Source organism: Amblyomma mixtum, chromosome 7 (genome assembly GCF_055824585.1).
Source record: "Amblyomma mixtum isolate Tamu chromosome 7, ASM5582458v1, whole genome shotgun sequence".
Lineage (NCBI taxonomy): Eukaryota > Metazoa > Arthropoda > Arachnida > Ixodida > Ixodidae > Amblyomma > Amblyomma mixtum.
In genome coordinates, this window is record NC_143018.1 from 73,363,531 (window position 1) to 73,380,102 (window position 16,572).

Here is a 16,572-nt window from a genome sequence, read left to right on the forward strand (position 1 = left end):
ACGACCAGCCAGCCTACCTGTGACGGCCAGATATGCCGATGCCTGGTCGCTGCCATCAGCGTTGGTAGCGATGCACGTGTAATTGCCGTTGTCCTCGGCCGAAATGTCCTTTAGCGTGAGCGTCGAGATGGCGTCCCCCTGGTGGGACACCAGGACACTGTCCCTCGCAACATCGCCCAGCCTTTGGCCGTCCTTCAGCCAGAGCAGCTTGTACGGACCGCGGCTTCCTTTTCTTACGATGCAGCTGATTACTGCCGTGTCGCCGACCGAGAGACTGGGGAACCTGAACTCTTGCACCTTTGGGGGTCCTGAAAGGCGTGCTTTTTCAATCTACGCATTCAAGTGACGGACTGCAGCATGAATCGTTGAAATTTATCCGAGCATCTTAGAAAATCAGATCTACGCATTGAATCCTGCCTGCAATTTTCGAGCGAATTTCTCAACGCAAACAATATGGGTGTCCTTTAGTTCGTCTCTTTCAATCTGTTCTCCTGTCGTTTTCTAATGGGCAGTTCAGAAAACAGCAATAACAATATATGACGTGTAGAAGTTAGCTTGTACAGCTTCTGGAAACACAGCTCCGACAGCATAAACAAATTTCGGTGCTTTTGTATAACGAAATATGAAAACGTGTTTGCGAGATAATTAAATTTTAAATGAATGAATGGTACATGCAACAATTAATTTCTTGCTGCTGAAATCCCGCTGGTAAGCGGAGTGTTTCTAAAAATTTTTTTTTCAGCCAAATAACTTTCAGAGGCTAGTACAATTGTGGAGGCCAGGACTAATGCGAAATGACCTGGTCGAGCGAAATGAACACGATGTGAGATGATGGAGCATGGGAACCAAAAGGCGTACCTGAGGTGGCCGTAGCGAAGTTTAGGACAAGAAGAACCAGGCATCCGCTACTCAGCGATCGAGTAGTAGACATGTCACCAGACAGACGTCGCTCGGTATGAGGCTTACGCAAATGTTTCCGGGCTGAGATGCTGAGCCGAGTGGGATCTTCCAACCCAGAAAGGCTCAGATATCCCCTTTGCACGAAGTGCTGGTGAGAATGGTGAGAGACGTCTTTGTGACGCGCCCAGAGACGAAGTGAACACTGGATGCGCGTCGACGAAAGTTCGTAAATGCACAAGCAAAATAAAGCTAGGATTCTAAGCGGACAACTAGCGCCGCCTATGGGCGTTTAGAGCAACCAATGCGGAGTTCAATTGAAAGGCGGAAACAACGGTGGGTTCACGTTCTAAGTACAGTGCCTTCTAGAACACTGTGCCCAAGTACCGAAGCTCGGCACTGCTGGCAACGAAAAAAAAAAATGTGTAAAGAATGACGTTTGGTGTCGTAAATTTTTACGCGCTTTTATTAACCACTGGCAGTGACGAATATCGCATTGATGAAGGCTCGAAAAAGCATGAGCGCGGACGGAGTGCATTCTGTTCACGACCGACATCGCCGCGAGAACTTTCGCGACAAGTCGCAAGATTTCCCAGCGTTCTGCAGTGTCTGAAATCATTTTTGAACTCTTGTTGGCAGCGTAATTCGTGGAAATCAAAAACTAGCAGCCAAAAAAAAAAAAAAACGCCCCAGTGTCCCTTCAGCGGCAACCATTTCATTTTCGCACAGAAGCAGCTTTTGTACCTCACCGGGCTGCGGAAAATTGGCAGATGCGCTCTAAGACCCCCCCCCCCCCCCCCAGAAAAAAAAAATAGAATGAAAAGAGCTGCGTTCCAACTTATTCTACTCCTCTGTGTGCCCTCTGCCACGCGTTCGAGTACAAGCTTTTAACCACTGATCAATTCTGGATATTACGACGGTTGTTGGGAGCACATTTAATCAGATATCAGTAGTTTCTGAGCACACACGCAAGTTAACCGCTTTTAATTCTATTTGAATAATTTCCGGTTGCATTGTTCTTAATTATGCTAGTTATTTCTTAATGATTCCCAGCTTCCGGTCCAGCGTCGAGGTCGTCGATACACACACGCTGTAGCACCAGGTTAACCAGAAAATCGACACCAAATTTTTGTCGTTGTAATTGTTGCCCACATCCCTTTATTCATATACCCTGCAGGTAGGGATTCTGCCGAGAAAGCTGTCTCCGCTGATAAATGAGAAAGGTGACGATCGGGGGAGGCCTTATGATGGCCCCGTATTCAGACGGTATATAGGGCCCTTGTAAAAAGTTCCGTGGCCATTGGGTTTCCTTCTTGGGCTCTGTACAGCGCCTCGCATAGCACATCTAGCAGTAGCAATCTCTGAAGGGCCAGAAAAAAAAAAAACACTTTTCCTGATTTAGCGAGAGTTCCGAAGCGTTAAATGTGTTGTCAGGGCAAGCAGAGAACGGAATGTTGAGAACTCTTGATAAGAGCAATGCATTACTCGCCCATCGCACCACCGCAGTGCGAAGTTTGTCACATTCCCAGCAGGCCGGCTGTGGACCGTTTCGAACGGCTTGCCCGAATTCAGCGTATTTTGCGGGAAAGAACACGGACACAATCGAACAGAGAGGGAGGGAACAACTCCATCCTTGTCAGAACATTCCGTCCATACGCACACTGTACGGTTCCTGAAAGGAAAGTGCCTGACGCCACACAGGCGTGCCTCCCGCCGCGGCCTTCACGATAACAAAGTGGCTTAACCGAACAAAAAAAAAATAGTAGTAAAAGGGGCGAGGAGGCAGTAATTTGGACGAATGAAGTTGAGCAGCTCTCCACAGCGGGACGAACGCGGCTTCCAATTTAGAGCGTAATGTGCTCGCCTCGCTTGTAATGCAACGCATTGAACCCGTGCCAGGAAAAGACATGGTATATCTAGCATCGATTGTCCCGTCTGTTTCAGTCGCGTCGGTGGTTCAGTGGTAGAATACTCGCCTGCCACGCGGGTGGCCCGGGTTCGATTCCCGGCCGACGCACATTTTTTTTTTTTGCGGTTTTTTTTTTTTTTTTTACTTTTCTCAGGGCACTTCGTTAAAGCGTACGGGTAACAACACTGGGGAAGGGAAAGGGAGGAACGTAGCTTCGAGCTGCGTCACCGGCATCACGCGTCCGCTCGGCCCCGTGAAGCGCGGGACTCTGAGCGGATCGACGCGGGAGCCTGACGGGGCTGGGCGGGGGGTCTCTCGACAGAGGAAGCGGAGCCGCGATGCTGTTGGCATACGCTGGCATGGCTTCGTAGAAGACGATGGAGGCATCGCTCTACACGATGCACGTGCGGCCTATATAATGGTTCAAGAATGCAGAGCGAAAAGACAGGCACAAACGAAGTGGAGTGGACAGCGCCAGTCCTGTCCACTTCTTCGTTTGTCCCCCTGTCTTTTCGCGCTGCATTCTTTAACCATGATCACTGACCAACAAGCCCAAACAGACGCTGTAGGCCTGTATAAGTTGACTACTGGGATTCCGGTTCCCATAGGCGAAATTTCGCTTCACAGCATGGTGCTTGTCCGGTCGTCTTGAAAAAACTAGAGTAATCACCTTAGGAAAGCGGTAGATTCCGATGTTTCGCATTCAGATTGGAATGCGCCGGTCAACGAATCACCGGATCTCGCGCATGTATGAAGGCTGCAGGTAGACTTGATCGCCCTTTGTAATCGTATGATGCTCGCAGTTAATGAAAGTGAAGTTTTGCTTCCGAACCGTGTCTTGTGCTTTAAATGCTTGGTTAACATTAACAGGCGTTCGTAGACTACGCCACGGCATTCGTGTATCGTTTTTATCCATTTGTTCTAAAACGAGCACTCGTTGTACTATCCATTGTCTTTTACGTTCATGTCGGTGATAATGGTGACCACGATAATAATAAATAATCGTAATGGCTAGCTTTTAAAGAACCTTCAAGTACAGTTGTGAGCATTCATTGACTGATTAATTACTCCGTAATTCTGTGTGAAAAGCGCTTTTTTTTCTGTTTGGTAACTAGTTTTCTCTTGGCGTAGAATTTCCAGAAGTCGTTTTAAATTTTATAGAAGAGACAACCAGAAAATTCGTAACTTTGAGCAGAAAGTTTCTACCTTCTCGTACTCCTCACGACTGTCCAAGAAAACACCTAGGTTTCGCTCACAGCAGGAACATCAAAAAAGAGACCAAGAGTCTCATCTCGCGCAGAAACACGCAAAGAACAAAAGTCAGGGTTGAAAACACTACTAAGTATGTTAAATCGGGAAGCAGGCACAAATGAAAACTGGACACCTGGTGAATCAATAGAAGCAAATCAACGCTGACAATTTCACGATCTCTCATTCGCAGGAGGCCACACATCTGGGACCCTGCCATATCGGTTGGGCTTACATAAAACCATATTTTAGGCCCAAGGGAAGAAACGGATACCTTGTGATCAGAGGTACGACGTATGATCTTCGTGTGTTTTCAGTGATATAAGCACGCATATCAAAAGCACAAACTTCTGAACGGCGTTTCTTGACGCGCACGTCAGCGACCGCAGTTGTACAGACGGAGACCTGAATTGGGCGCATACCTGAATCCACCTACAATGCCTTCGCAACATGGAAAGTCTTGTTCATCTCCATTACATCAAATCTCCTACTGCACCATAACCTTGCAACACCGAAGTTTGTCGCATTGCGCGTACCAGTGATCAGCCCATTGTGCCATAACGAGGGGCACTGTTTGAAGACAAACGAAGAAACGAAGCGCTTGAGTGAAACACAGGCAAGTTGAGCCCTTACAGGAACTTCCAAAGAAGGCTTCGTACGTCTCGCATTCCCCCACTGTGACATCGATGCCCGCTCCCCTGTGCGCCTAAAGCCCCTAGATAAGCTGATCTAGGGACTTTTAAGTGCGCCGACTGCGCCCATACCAGCCCGTATGCCTCAAGCGGTCGAGACGCCCACCTTAGTAGCAATCTTTTAAGGTGAAAGCCTTTAATGCCTCATCGTTGTCGACAGAAGGTTGTCGACAGAAGGTTGTCAGCAGAGGTGTCACGCTTTTCGGTTGGTGTAAATGGCTATGACGTCAGAGTGCGCGGATTCGAAGTGATGAGGCCACCCACGGATGCCTGACGCCCCCTTTTGGAGCACACGACAACTAATAAAAATAGTTGTCGTCCGCTCCGACAGGGGGCGTAAGGCGTCCGTGGCGACCACATTACATACCTCATTAATGCGAACAGAACCATGGATACAACCGAACTCATCGAAGCAGAGAGGGAGTCGTGCTAAAGGAGCAATCAAAGTCGGCAGTCAAAGTGTGTAGTTGTAATGTGTAGTGAAAGTGTGTAGTCAAATAAAGCACTAGTGCAGCAGAAACAGTATCGCAGTCAATGCCAAACAGTGCGCCAGGAAAGGCTTTCGCCTTGCAGCACTTTACAGAGCCAAAGTGCCCCCTGAATTTTTCAAAGGAGCAGGTAGGATTTTTCTGTTACGACATACTTCGCCAAAAATCAACGTGTCCTAGAAAAAAAAAAAACCTGCATGCAGCTGTGGTCGTAACGGTGAGGAAGTGAAGTAACACATCTTGACAACGAAAGCACGACATCCCAGGACGGTTTTCGTTGTGCAAGTGAACAGGCCTGCACGAAGAATGCGTACCTGACACCACAAGGGGCGCTGTGAACACGTCTTCGCCGCGCGCGTTCCTGGCGACGCACGAGTAGTTGGCGACGTCTTCGGGTCCGACGTCGCGGAGGGTCAGCGTGGAAAGCATGTCCGACTGGCGGACTGCCGATACGCGGCGACTGTCCGCCCCTAGCTTCTTGGAGTCCTTCAGCCACGAGAGGGTGTGAGGACCCCGGCTTCCCTTCTTGACGGCGCAGGTGACCACCGCGGTGTCGCCCAGAGACAGGTCGGGGGAGAAGACGAACGCTTGGATCTTGGGTGCGTTGTCTGAAAGCACGAGCGGCTGTGACAATGTTTGTTGCTTGCCAGTGGGAAGGGACTTCGATTTACTCCATGCGCGCAGCTAATGCGAAACACAAGACGCTTGGTTGTCAGTAATACTCCATGCACAGTTTTACGAGGGAGGATTTGTGTTTAAGGCTGAAATGTCTCATCGACGAATAGTCAGCTCTGCGAACAATATGTCCTTTATCTCCTGCAAAGAGCATAGTGATCGTCTAAGATAGAGAACATGATGTGTAATATCTGGCTACAGAGCGCAATGTTCATCTACGAAATAACCTAGTCAAAATCGTGATTCTTCAATGCGAGCTGTGCTCAGGTGGATGCTACTGACTAATTATTCCCTGGATTGAAATATACTCCACATCAGGGGATTTCCTCGAATACATCGGAACTTTAAAGTTCGCATGCAGCTTGCGATAGCAAGAAAACAGCTCGAATTCCTGGTGAAAGTTTTAGGCGCACCATTTCCGGTATTTGTGTAATCTTTATCGAATCATTTCGTATCAGTTATCTGGAAGAGTATCGGCTAATATTGACGGAGTCAGGCAAGTCCTACGGCACGGCACCAAAAAGGAAAAGGTGAAAAGCAAAACGTACCTCCTTCAGCGCCCGACGAAAGTTTCCGCAGACTCGCGCTACCTGTGACCATGAAAGCCACAACTAGGTGAACTATCATTTCGCCGAGGATTACAACGACACGTTTCGTTGCAACTTTCTAAGACTGAGTTACACTAGTCCAAGCGACGGCACGATCCCACTCGCTACGCGACACCTTCAAAAGCGGTTTACCCCCCTGCACGATCTCCGCGGTAGGAAGCGCGCGACCCCCAGAGGTGAAAGAGCAACGTTGTTTTGCGTGCAGACGTGTTGCGCCACCTGTGAGCCACATTTCACACTGTTACGAGGCGGGAAATACGGCCGGTCCACTGCTGTCGCTGTATCACAGATGTAGAAACAACGCGCGCATCTCCATCGAAAAATGCATGTAAGAAAACATGAACGTCACTGAAAGCACATTTGCAATAAGCGCATGCTCGCTGTCACGTTGTACTCCTGTACGTCATTCTCGGCTCATAAAGGTTCCAAATTATCTCTTTGGACGTTACCACAAGCGAGGCGAAGCATCGAAAAATTTGAATAATATCTTTCAGGCATGCCGGAAGGTTCGTAAGAAGCTTATCACCCTCTCGGGCTCGCAGATACGCTTTTTGCCACTTTCGCAGCCACCACTTCGAGAAGCCATGATTTAGCGTAGGCTAGCGTTAGCACATAGTTTGACCGACAATTTCTCAGCTAACTGATTGTTACCGTTGACAACCAAGGCTGCCGTGACGCTGTCGCTGCCTTGGGGGTTCTTCGCGGTGCAGGTGTAGTTACCGACGTCTTCGGGTCCGAGGTTGGCAATGCGCAGCGTCACGCTTCTCTCGGAAGGGCTCGACACTGTGATGCGATGGGTGCCTTCGATTCGCTTTCCATCCTTGAGCAGGGTCATGTGGTATGGCCCGTCGCTGCCTCTCTTGACCACGCATGTCTCCACGATCTCGTCACCCAACGATAGGTCCGGAGGGAAGGCGAAGCTTCCCACCCTTGGTGCTGTTACACAGAGGGCGGAGAAAGTGGTCCCGTTTTAGATCATATACTGTGTGGTGCTTCTCTTGAGTAGGGAATCTGAACGAGGATAACTGCTACGCATTTCAAAGCAACGACCATACAGTAGCTGTAAAGGGTTGCAGAGCTTTCTCGTGACCGTGGACCCAGCTGTCTACCAATTATAAAATAAATTTTATAATAAGAGTAATTACTCCCTCAGTAATTACAGTTACCCTGTTAACAGTAATTACTGTTAGTAGTAACTACTGTTAACCCTCAATAAGGGTGAACAGTATGAATGAATAAATAAATAAAAAAATTACTTGGGGGATTCCCCTAAACACTTGACCAACACTGTTCCCACTTCTAGTTATTGATCAATTTGCTCTCGCCCTACCATAAGCTTGACGTCCTGGTTGGCTCAATTGGTAGAGCGACTGCTCCGGTGAAGCGGTGGTTCAAGGTTCGGAACCTGGACCAGAACGAATTTTTCGTTAACTGCGGAGTTTCTGAGAAAGCTGTATAGCTTTCGTTTATAGCCGCATAACTGCGCTCGGGTGGATGCGAATGAGTAATTACTCCCTTCTTACAAATCTCCTTAGGGGATTCTTCTAAACACTTCATCAAAATAAATTTCACTGGAGTCCTTGAACTTCGAACCTTGCATTAGCGATGATCTATGATCTTTGCTTGAAATATTCATTTGAGGTACACACAATATATTCCAAACATGTATGAACTTTAGTTCACCTAAGCGGCCAGAGAACTTGTCCACGCTTACCGATGGCGCCAGCAGTGAATGCTTTCGTGTGGAACTTCAGCAGTATCAGGAGCAGCAGTAGGCGAATGGGCAGTGTCTTCATCGTGATCATCGCAGACTAATGCTGTTTCGGCTTGCGTAACAGCGCTAAAGAGCGCACGCTTGGCTGACGGCTTCTTGCAGAATGGAGAGGAACGAATTGCGGAGCCTTGTTGTCCACTTCCGTCGGCGAACAGCGCGGTCTGGTCGTATAGGATAGGTGGCGCCTTCTAGTGGCGGTATCGGTTACTACGTGCGCGCCGTAAAACCAGAGGCGCGAATCACAAAGAGCTCCGCGATGTGCAGTACGTCATTCCTCGATGCGGCATCATATTCAGATGAAACAGTCACTTGCTGTTGCCATACGACACGCACTTTTAGTGTAACACAGTTTTACCACATCTCCTGCGCACTAATTAGAATGGAGTATAAAGGGAATAAACTATCTCATAGCCTAAAACAGGCTAGACTATACCTGTCCTGTAAAACTGAGTGCGCTAGAGTACAACTTACTCCCATTTTTACATCCATATATGCGTATTCGTGTTAAGAGTGTGGGTCGTCATGACCGCACCAATGGAGGAGAGATGTGCGGCTTAGTGTGATTTTAGCCGCCGCGGTGGCTCAGTGGTTATGGTGCTCGGCTGCTGACCCAAAAGACGCGGGTTCGATCCCGGCCGCGGCGGCTAGAATTTCTTTGGAGGAGAAATTCTAGAGGCCCGTGTACTGTGCGATGTCAGTGCACGTTAAAGAAACCCAGGTGGTCGAAATTTCCGGAGCCCTTCACTACGGCGTCTCATAGCCTGAGTCGCTTTGGGACGTTAAACCCCGATAAACCAAACCTTAGTGTGATTTTGGTCGCCTTAGGCAATGCTGCAAAATTAAGTTTGAATTAAACTCGCTTAAAGAAAACGCTCTCAGCATTAGCATGGCCTGTCTTCATGCATCGAACAAATAAATATACTTTAACCGTTGATTGGAAGGCTTCGATGCAGCATGTAAGGCCTGCTAACAGCGTCTAGTTCTTTTTTTAGCGCAATACCGAGACGTTGTTAGGTAAACCTCGCTCACTATACCGGGCGAGACGGCTCACGGAGCCACCTGCGGCAACAATATATTTAAGAAATATAGGAAGATACGAGAGGGCAAGTTCACCTGTCACAACCAGAGGTAACGTCAGAGCATCGCTGCCGAAGTCGTTCGCGGCTATGCACGTGTAGTTGCCGATATCTCCGACCTGAATAGCCTCTATGTTCAGTGCCACGCTGGTCGCCTTGGTGACGACGCTGATGCGATTCGTGTTTTCCAAATCCCTGCCGTCCTTGCGCCAAGCCATTTTGAACGGTCCCGACGAGCCTTTCTTCACGAGGCACGCTGCAAGAACGTCATCTCCGAGGGAAATATCGCTTGGAAATCCGGCGCTCTGCAGCCTTGGAAACGCTGAAACATGAGTGGCTCGCTTGTACCGGACATTTACAAGCGCGCAAAATGAAACTAATAGCGCACAAACTATGCGTAGGTGTTTCCTATAGTTTAGGCGACGTGTAGCATTGCGATGACCTGCCTCTAATTTACACGCAGTGGAAATTTCTGAGCCGTAAATTCCCGTCTTGATACACAAAACTACATTGATGATCTCTCTGAAAATATCAGACAGTGATCTCCCTCAAGCTCTTTAGAAGCTTTGAAACTCCCTGGTTCTTTCAAGCTTCAGTGTTAACATTGGGAAAGAAAGCGACGAAGGGAAGCAAGAGAAGCACTCCTTTTTGATAGCCGCAAGTCCCGTCCATTGACAGATCAAATAATTCCGGTTCGGGCTGCTGCGTACAAAAGTTGGTACTTGCGCTATCCGGGGCTGGTTTCAAAAGATTAAAAAAAAAGGAAAAACAAGGTACTAGCTAGGGCGCTGCAACAAAGTTAGCTCTTACTGATATATTTGGTAAGCGTAAAAGGGCTTATACCACGACAGTTTCTAAAAGCTTCCTCCTAGGGGTGTGCGAATATTCGAAATTTTCGAATATAGTTCGAATATTATATTTTTAGTATTCGTATTCGATTCGAAATCCAAGTATTCGTGTTGTTTCGAATATTCGATCCGACGCGAATATACGTATCTAGCCAAATATTCTATTGTGAGCACCGGCGTTCATATCGGTCCGCAAGTCCTTTCGACAGAGACATAACAACACGGCGGCGCCTAGAGCAATGCGCAACGTTGGGCCATGGCGTAGCTGACTGCGCTGATGAGCTTCTTTGTGGCTATACCTGCGAAGCTGGTATAGTCAGAGCTGTGCACGAAATGCCTCGCAATACGTGCCAGTTCACTGGCAAGTGGGAGGGCATTTGCTGTGGCTGGAGGAGTCGTTAAGGGAACTACTTCTGCCTGACCATGTGGAGCAGGGGGTTTTCCCTTCTCGATAACCTTTTATGTTCATCCCAGCAACGCGCTTTTGTGCTTATGGCAAGCTAGCCTTAATCAGTGCTGTGTACTAGCCATCTTCTCTAATATTTCCACTCTTCTAAGAATAATGTTCGAGGCTTTGATGCTTTTTGTACAGCCACACACACCTTTTGTGTTCATTTAATCATTGATAGTTAAACTGTGATGTTCTTGAGTGCTCAAATAAACGTTTTGTAGTGGTTAAGTGCGTCTGACCTTGATTATTCGATATTCGAATCGATATTCGGAACCAAGTATTCGTATTCGATTCGTATTCGAAAAATTTGATATTCGCACGCCCCTACTTCCTCCAAGACAATGTTTTCTGATCTGTGTAGTCTGAGATCCTACCAGCCCTCACGTCAGATTATAAGAGAACAGATATCCGAAAGCTCACCTTGTGATCCGGCTCGTGTGATCAGCGAAACTGCCGATACGAAGAAGAGAGCAAAGTACCTCATTTCTGTGCTGATGTTTCCGACCTCACAGCTAATCTTTAAACGTGTATTGACGAAAGACCTAAAGCTTTCTCTATGTCACAACCTTGCCGACGCACAGCCGCCGTACTTTCTGGCGCTGATGTGTAAAGAGCGCCCCGGGATGGAAAATGCGGCCAGCATGGACAGCGAGCGGCATCTTGTGACCACTCCAGGAACTGCATTGGCTGGTTTCGCATTTCAGTACTATAGGACACCTGTTCCGAAACGCGGCATTTTTAACCTCTGCGTGCTGGTCTTATAAGTGGGCACGTGTTGGTCTGATAAGCGGAACGTGCCTAACGTAGACCTGAACCGGTCCATTTTAATGTATAAAATCCTTTCCTGTTCTGTAGTATTTCGCCTCACCGAATTGAAACAAATCATTGTCATTTTCAGTGTACTAATGTTAATGAAACGTGGTCTTTAATTCGCACTAATAAACTTTTGAGGCCATATTGCAGTTGGACGATAAGCGAATGAAATCTGATGCTGTCTTTGACATTACCTGTACAACAATAAGATTTGCACGGGCATTACATCAAAGACCGTATATTTGAATGTTCAGATATTTATCTTCCTTTCACTTCATTTTGGATCGCAACTCCTGGCATATGTACTCTTTATAGACTTGCCATCCGTCACTTTGACCGGCTTAGAGTATCTGCAAAACCAACAGCAAATGCAGAGTGGGCTGATTCGTTGTGTCAGGTTCAGAAAGGAGCTTTGGAGGGAACGACAGACACAACCTGCGCGTCCCGACAGAAACTCTTTTTGGGGAGCAGAGCGGGTCCGCCTATAGCGTGAAGCGGCCTATTGCGTCACAAAAAAAAAAGACCGCGAAGAAAAGAAATACACGCCGTAATTCTGGACACCAGAGCTGCACGATGCCTTGCGTACCATCAGAAGTAACAGTGTTCGAACCGAGATGACTTTATCGTGAGGTTTCACTTTGCCACGTGGAGTACTATGCAGTGGAGCTAAAGCCACATAGATACAACCGTGCCTATAAGAAGATTAACAACTCTGTCGCACAAAAACACCCAAATGCAATTCGGGCTGTTTTCAGCCAGGGGTGAAGCGCTGGTATCTAACTTCCTCGCAACGAGAGCGTAAGTTCGAATTAACAAGTTTTGATTTACGCCGAATGGAGGCGCTAAAAGGCAGCATTTATTCTAACTAGCGTCATATTGAGTGCGTTGATGTCACGTAAAAAAAGAAAACAAGAACACGAAAGTATCTATAAACGTTGGCTGGGACGACAGTGAGAGGAGTGCTTCATGAAAAAAGTATATGCACGAAAATATTCACTGTTTCATTGGAGACATCATCATCTTCAAAAAGACATTTCAACGATCGCAATAAAATCCGACGCCAATATTGAAAGTATTTACCGAAAACAGTCATCAAAACTGATACATATAGATGACAATACCAGGTCGAGACGGAGACGCATTCATGGCGGTTATCAGGTGCGTACCCAAATTGCTATGCATTGTTAGAGACCCCGATCTGTGGAATCAGTGCTGCATTTTTTGTGAGGATAAAAGCAGTATTTCCACCCAAAACCAACACGTTCTTCACGCCGAGAAGCAAATGAAACCGCGCGATTTTTTTTTTCTCGGAAGAATAGCGCAGGATCGCCGCAGTATGGCGTCGAGTACGTCACCGTATTTAGTAAAATAGAGATCTGGGATTAATGTAGTCAACTAAGAAAATTAGGGCCCGAGTAAGATAAGACAGATAACACGTGAGGCTGCATATCGCCCGTAATGCTTGCTCGCACCTAGACGCGCAGTTGCTGTAAGGGCATTAGGTTGCCCGTGTGGGAGCCCCGACTTTACAAGCCACGAGAAAAGTTCAGCTAGGGGTCACCACACGCATTGGTTCCTTCCACGACCCCACCCCACTTCACCTTCTATCATTGTACTGCACAATCTTTCATCCTCGAAAGAAATTCATCTCATTCATTCCTTTAGATTATTCTATTTCACTTCTTTTTGCATTTTTTTTTGCAGACGTCATATATGTCGCTCTCAAATCATGCGCTGTGTTGTGTGCTAATGCATACACTTTCTTAACTCTGGTACAGAGCAGACATGGGAAGGGGAGAGAGGGGCTCCTTGGTGGTCAGCGAAACCAAGAAGCACAGGGGATGACTTTTTTTTATAATTTGTGGTGTTCATCGACGGGAGATTAATAGGGTGATTATTAAAAAAAGGTATCCACTAAGCTCCTTGCTTTCGGTGACCTGGCTTCCGTCATGTAACTACGGTACCATTCATCACCCGTAATTACAATGTGCAAAAAGCCAAAAACGAATTATATACTTTTCTAAAATCTCTCAAAAAGGGATGATTAAAACCAGCTAGCTCCTGTAATATATCTTCCTTTTTGGCTGTAAGATTACGGAGACCGAGCGTGGATACTTCAAGAGTGATCACTGTGAAGCTAAACGGATGGATCACCTGTCACTAGCAGCGGGACGGTCAGGCTGTCCGTTCCAAAGCGGTTCGTCGCCGAGCAGGTGTAGTTGCCGATGTCTTCCACACGAATGGCGTCGATGCTCAGCACTGCCTTGCTCGCCTTGGCGATAACAGTGACGCGATCGGTGTCATGAACTTCTTTCCCATCCTTGAGCCACACCATCTTGAGCGGCTCCGAGGATCCTTTCGTCACAAGGCACATGGCGGCTGTGTTCTCGCCCAGGGAAATTTCGTTAGGAAATCCGGTGCTTTGCACTTTTGGTGCCACTGGAACGTGGGCGAAACGAGCTTAATTTCGGAGAACGTACTTTCCTCCTTTAGGCGACAGCGCCAACATATAGGCCCTTTTCTTTGGCGTGGTATACAGAACCGGTTGCTTACGGCATTCGATTCGAAAGCTGATGATTATATATAAAGCTCCTGTTTTCCAGGTACAGCTTAAAGACAGTTTTTTAGCCTTGCAAACCACTATACGGAAAAGGGAAAAAGTTGCGAAATAGTGCGCGGGAGACTAGCATGTATACCGTGGACTACGCCTTCTCTTTCGAGCCGTGAAGACATGAGTGTCTAAACAAACTCAGTGGGTTTTTGTTTCGTATCCGTGCTTGTGACAGTGTTAAACTTCTAACCACAGTAATGGAAAAGGACTGCAAGTGGGTTAAGTAATCAATCTGACACAATCGACCAGGATTTGTAACAAGTGCCGGTGGCTCAAGTGAAAATATCTCGTGCGTGCCCTACTTATTAGTATTCATACTTGCAGATTAAACAGGGGCTGAACTTTTCACTCTACAAAGTAAGCTAATCGGGACGCGGCGAGCTTTCAAAATCCGAACAAAACGAGGGCTTTAACGCTTACCGTGCGCCTTGCTAGTCACGGTCAGAACACCAATCACTGAAGCCAAAGCAATAACGAGCAGATTCATATTTGCCGACCAACTCTCGAAGACGCGCCAACAGGCTTGTTGTGCGGAGCTGATTTGGACGCGAGTAATGCACCTCTGCCAGAAGGCCGGAACTGGCGTACTTTGTGACGTTGAACAAGAAGAGCAGCAGCGACGGGTGATGTGGCCAACTAGCGGCATCTTGTGGAGCTGTGGAAAACTGTAGGTGCGGTGACGACTGATTGCCCCCCGTGGCGCGCATAGCAAAAGTTTTGAAATACCAAAATTCCGGCGTTATTTACTTACTTATTTACATACTTGTCTGCAATAAGTATTGACAGATATTCGGTACAGATGTATATTCTTCCAATTCTTCACGACACTGAGCTAGTGTGAAAGTAGATTACTTCACAACTTTTAGCTCGGAATAACCACTTGAATGCTATGCATTGTGTGTAACAGAAGACACTGTAATAGCACATCGCCCAGACGAAGACAAGTCATCTTGTCGAAACGTTGGCTCAAGCAACCTGAGGTTTTCCCCTCCGTTGTTCGTTTTGTGATCGTAATAGCTAGTTAGGCTAACGATGGAATACACACGGTAATATATACAGTTGCTTCAGCAAATCATGTAGCAAATAAGCCTTTTTTGCTAGTTGAAAAACTGTAGAAGGAAACCATGAGTGTTTTGTGAATCGAAATTGAGCGCAGGTGCAGTTTGTGGCGGTTAGTGACCATGAAGAGTTTGTAGAACCCGTTCTACACTTTTAGAGGTGTGCATAAAGTGGCACTGAACAAATTTTCGGAGGTGCGAATGAAGTGTAAGTACGTAACAAGGGATGTGGACAGACAATCTTCATAACAAGCATGAGAATCGCTGGCCATCTGTTTGGCACATAGTGCAGTATTAAAAGTACATTATTCACGACCAGACGAAAAGTGACCACTTGTCGCAGTTAAGTGATGAGTGGGAGTTAACGTCGAAACTACAATAATCGATTTTGCATTGTTTAGCATCCTAAGCAGTATGCTTGGTAATAAAAGACAACATGCTCTATTCGCTGAAGACCGGGCCATTATTGGCCCAATATCGCTGTGAAAGTTTAGTAGGATGGTATAAATGGTCTGGTTGGTGAATAAGAATGAGCGAAGCGCCATGGCTGCGTATGGAATAAAAATGTACAAGGACTTCTTTTCCAGACCAGAACTGAAGTCCGTCTGCGACTGCGCATCGAACGGCAGGGTTGATAACTATCGGGAGATGGGGTTCACGCGTGTTAAGGCCGCTTAACGATCAGTGAATATCAACGTGTTCTATACACAATGTTCAAGTGAAAAATGACCAGATAGCTTTGCCTATTCTGTTAGGCCTCGCGAGACAGCCCAGTGGCACAAAACTTCTCGACAGCCGTCATTGTTGGTGACTTGGAACGCCCGGTCACCAGGGCAGCTTCGAAGCGCGGAAAAGATTCGTCGTTTCATTCCACCAGTTTCGAAAATGTAACCGAGAAAGCCAGTTTCATCAACATTCGGAAACGAAAGCTTGCGTATCTTTATGCATAAAAACTCTGAAAACAGAAGAGGCCCAGCGAGCAGCAAAAGCGAAGGGACGGAACTCGTCCGAACAGAACTGCTGCTGTCAGCGTCAAGTTGCTAGCGTGTAGAATAAAGCTTAAATTCTATCGTTTGCTAACGTTCTTTAATATAACGTCATGTTGAGTATGAAGCCATGCAAGATTTTACGACAGGTTGCTCATTGCGGGTTCAAAACACAGCTGCAGTGCCGTATTCCACACGTAGTCAGTCACTTTTTTTTTCGTGGAAGGAGCACAGCACCTTGCTCATTCAGCAATGCTGCATGCTGGCAGCCCCCATACTTGCGCACTAACCTATACTAACCTATAACCCCCATACTTGCGCAGGTAACCTATACAAGGGACATAGTTGTGAGACGAGTAGAATTTTAGAAACAACTCGAAAAAGATGACTCTGACAATGCGATTGCGATTCGTATCGCGATTAACATCACCAGCACGT

The 16,572-nt window shown here is 47.0% G+C and overlaps 1 protein-coding gene and 1 non-coding gene across 13 annotated transcripts in view; one reads left to right on the plus strand and one right to left on the minus strand.

Annotated features, from left to right (window-relative positions):
• LOC149336506 (cell adhesion molecule Dscam1-like) overlaps positions 1–16,572 on the minus strand; it is a 196,269-nt gene that overhangs the window by 45,028 nt on the left and 134,669 nt on the right. Inside the window, exons 1-2 of one of the 12 annotated variants that reach the window (XM_089552936.1) lie at positions 859–1,198; positions 18–308 (exon numbers count right to left, since the gene is read on the minus strand). The exons of 8 other annotated variants lie outside the window; for them this stretch is intronic. In XM_089552936.1, coding sequence (XP_089409062.1) covers positions 18–308; positions 859–931 — 364 coding nt within the window. In that variant the 5' untranslated portion in view covers positions 932–1,198. Of the gene's footprint in view, positions 1–17; positions 309–858; positions 1,199–9,404; positions 9,620–13,633; positions 13,869–16,572 lie in introns of those variants that run through there. 3 more of the 12 variants (XM_089552933.1, XM_089552938.1, XM_089552940.1) reach the window with 3 other exon arrangements.
• TRNAG-GCC (transfer RNA glycine (anticodon GCC)) lies at positions 2,844–2,914 on the plus strand. Its single transcript has one exon. It is a non-coding gene; the product is annotated as a tRNA-Gly (tRNA).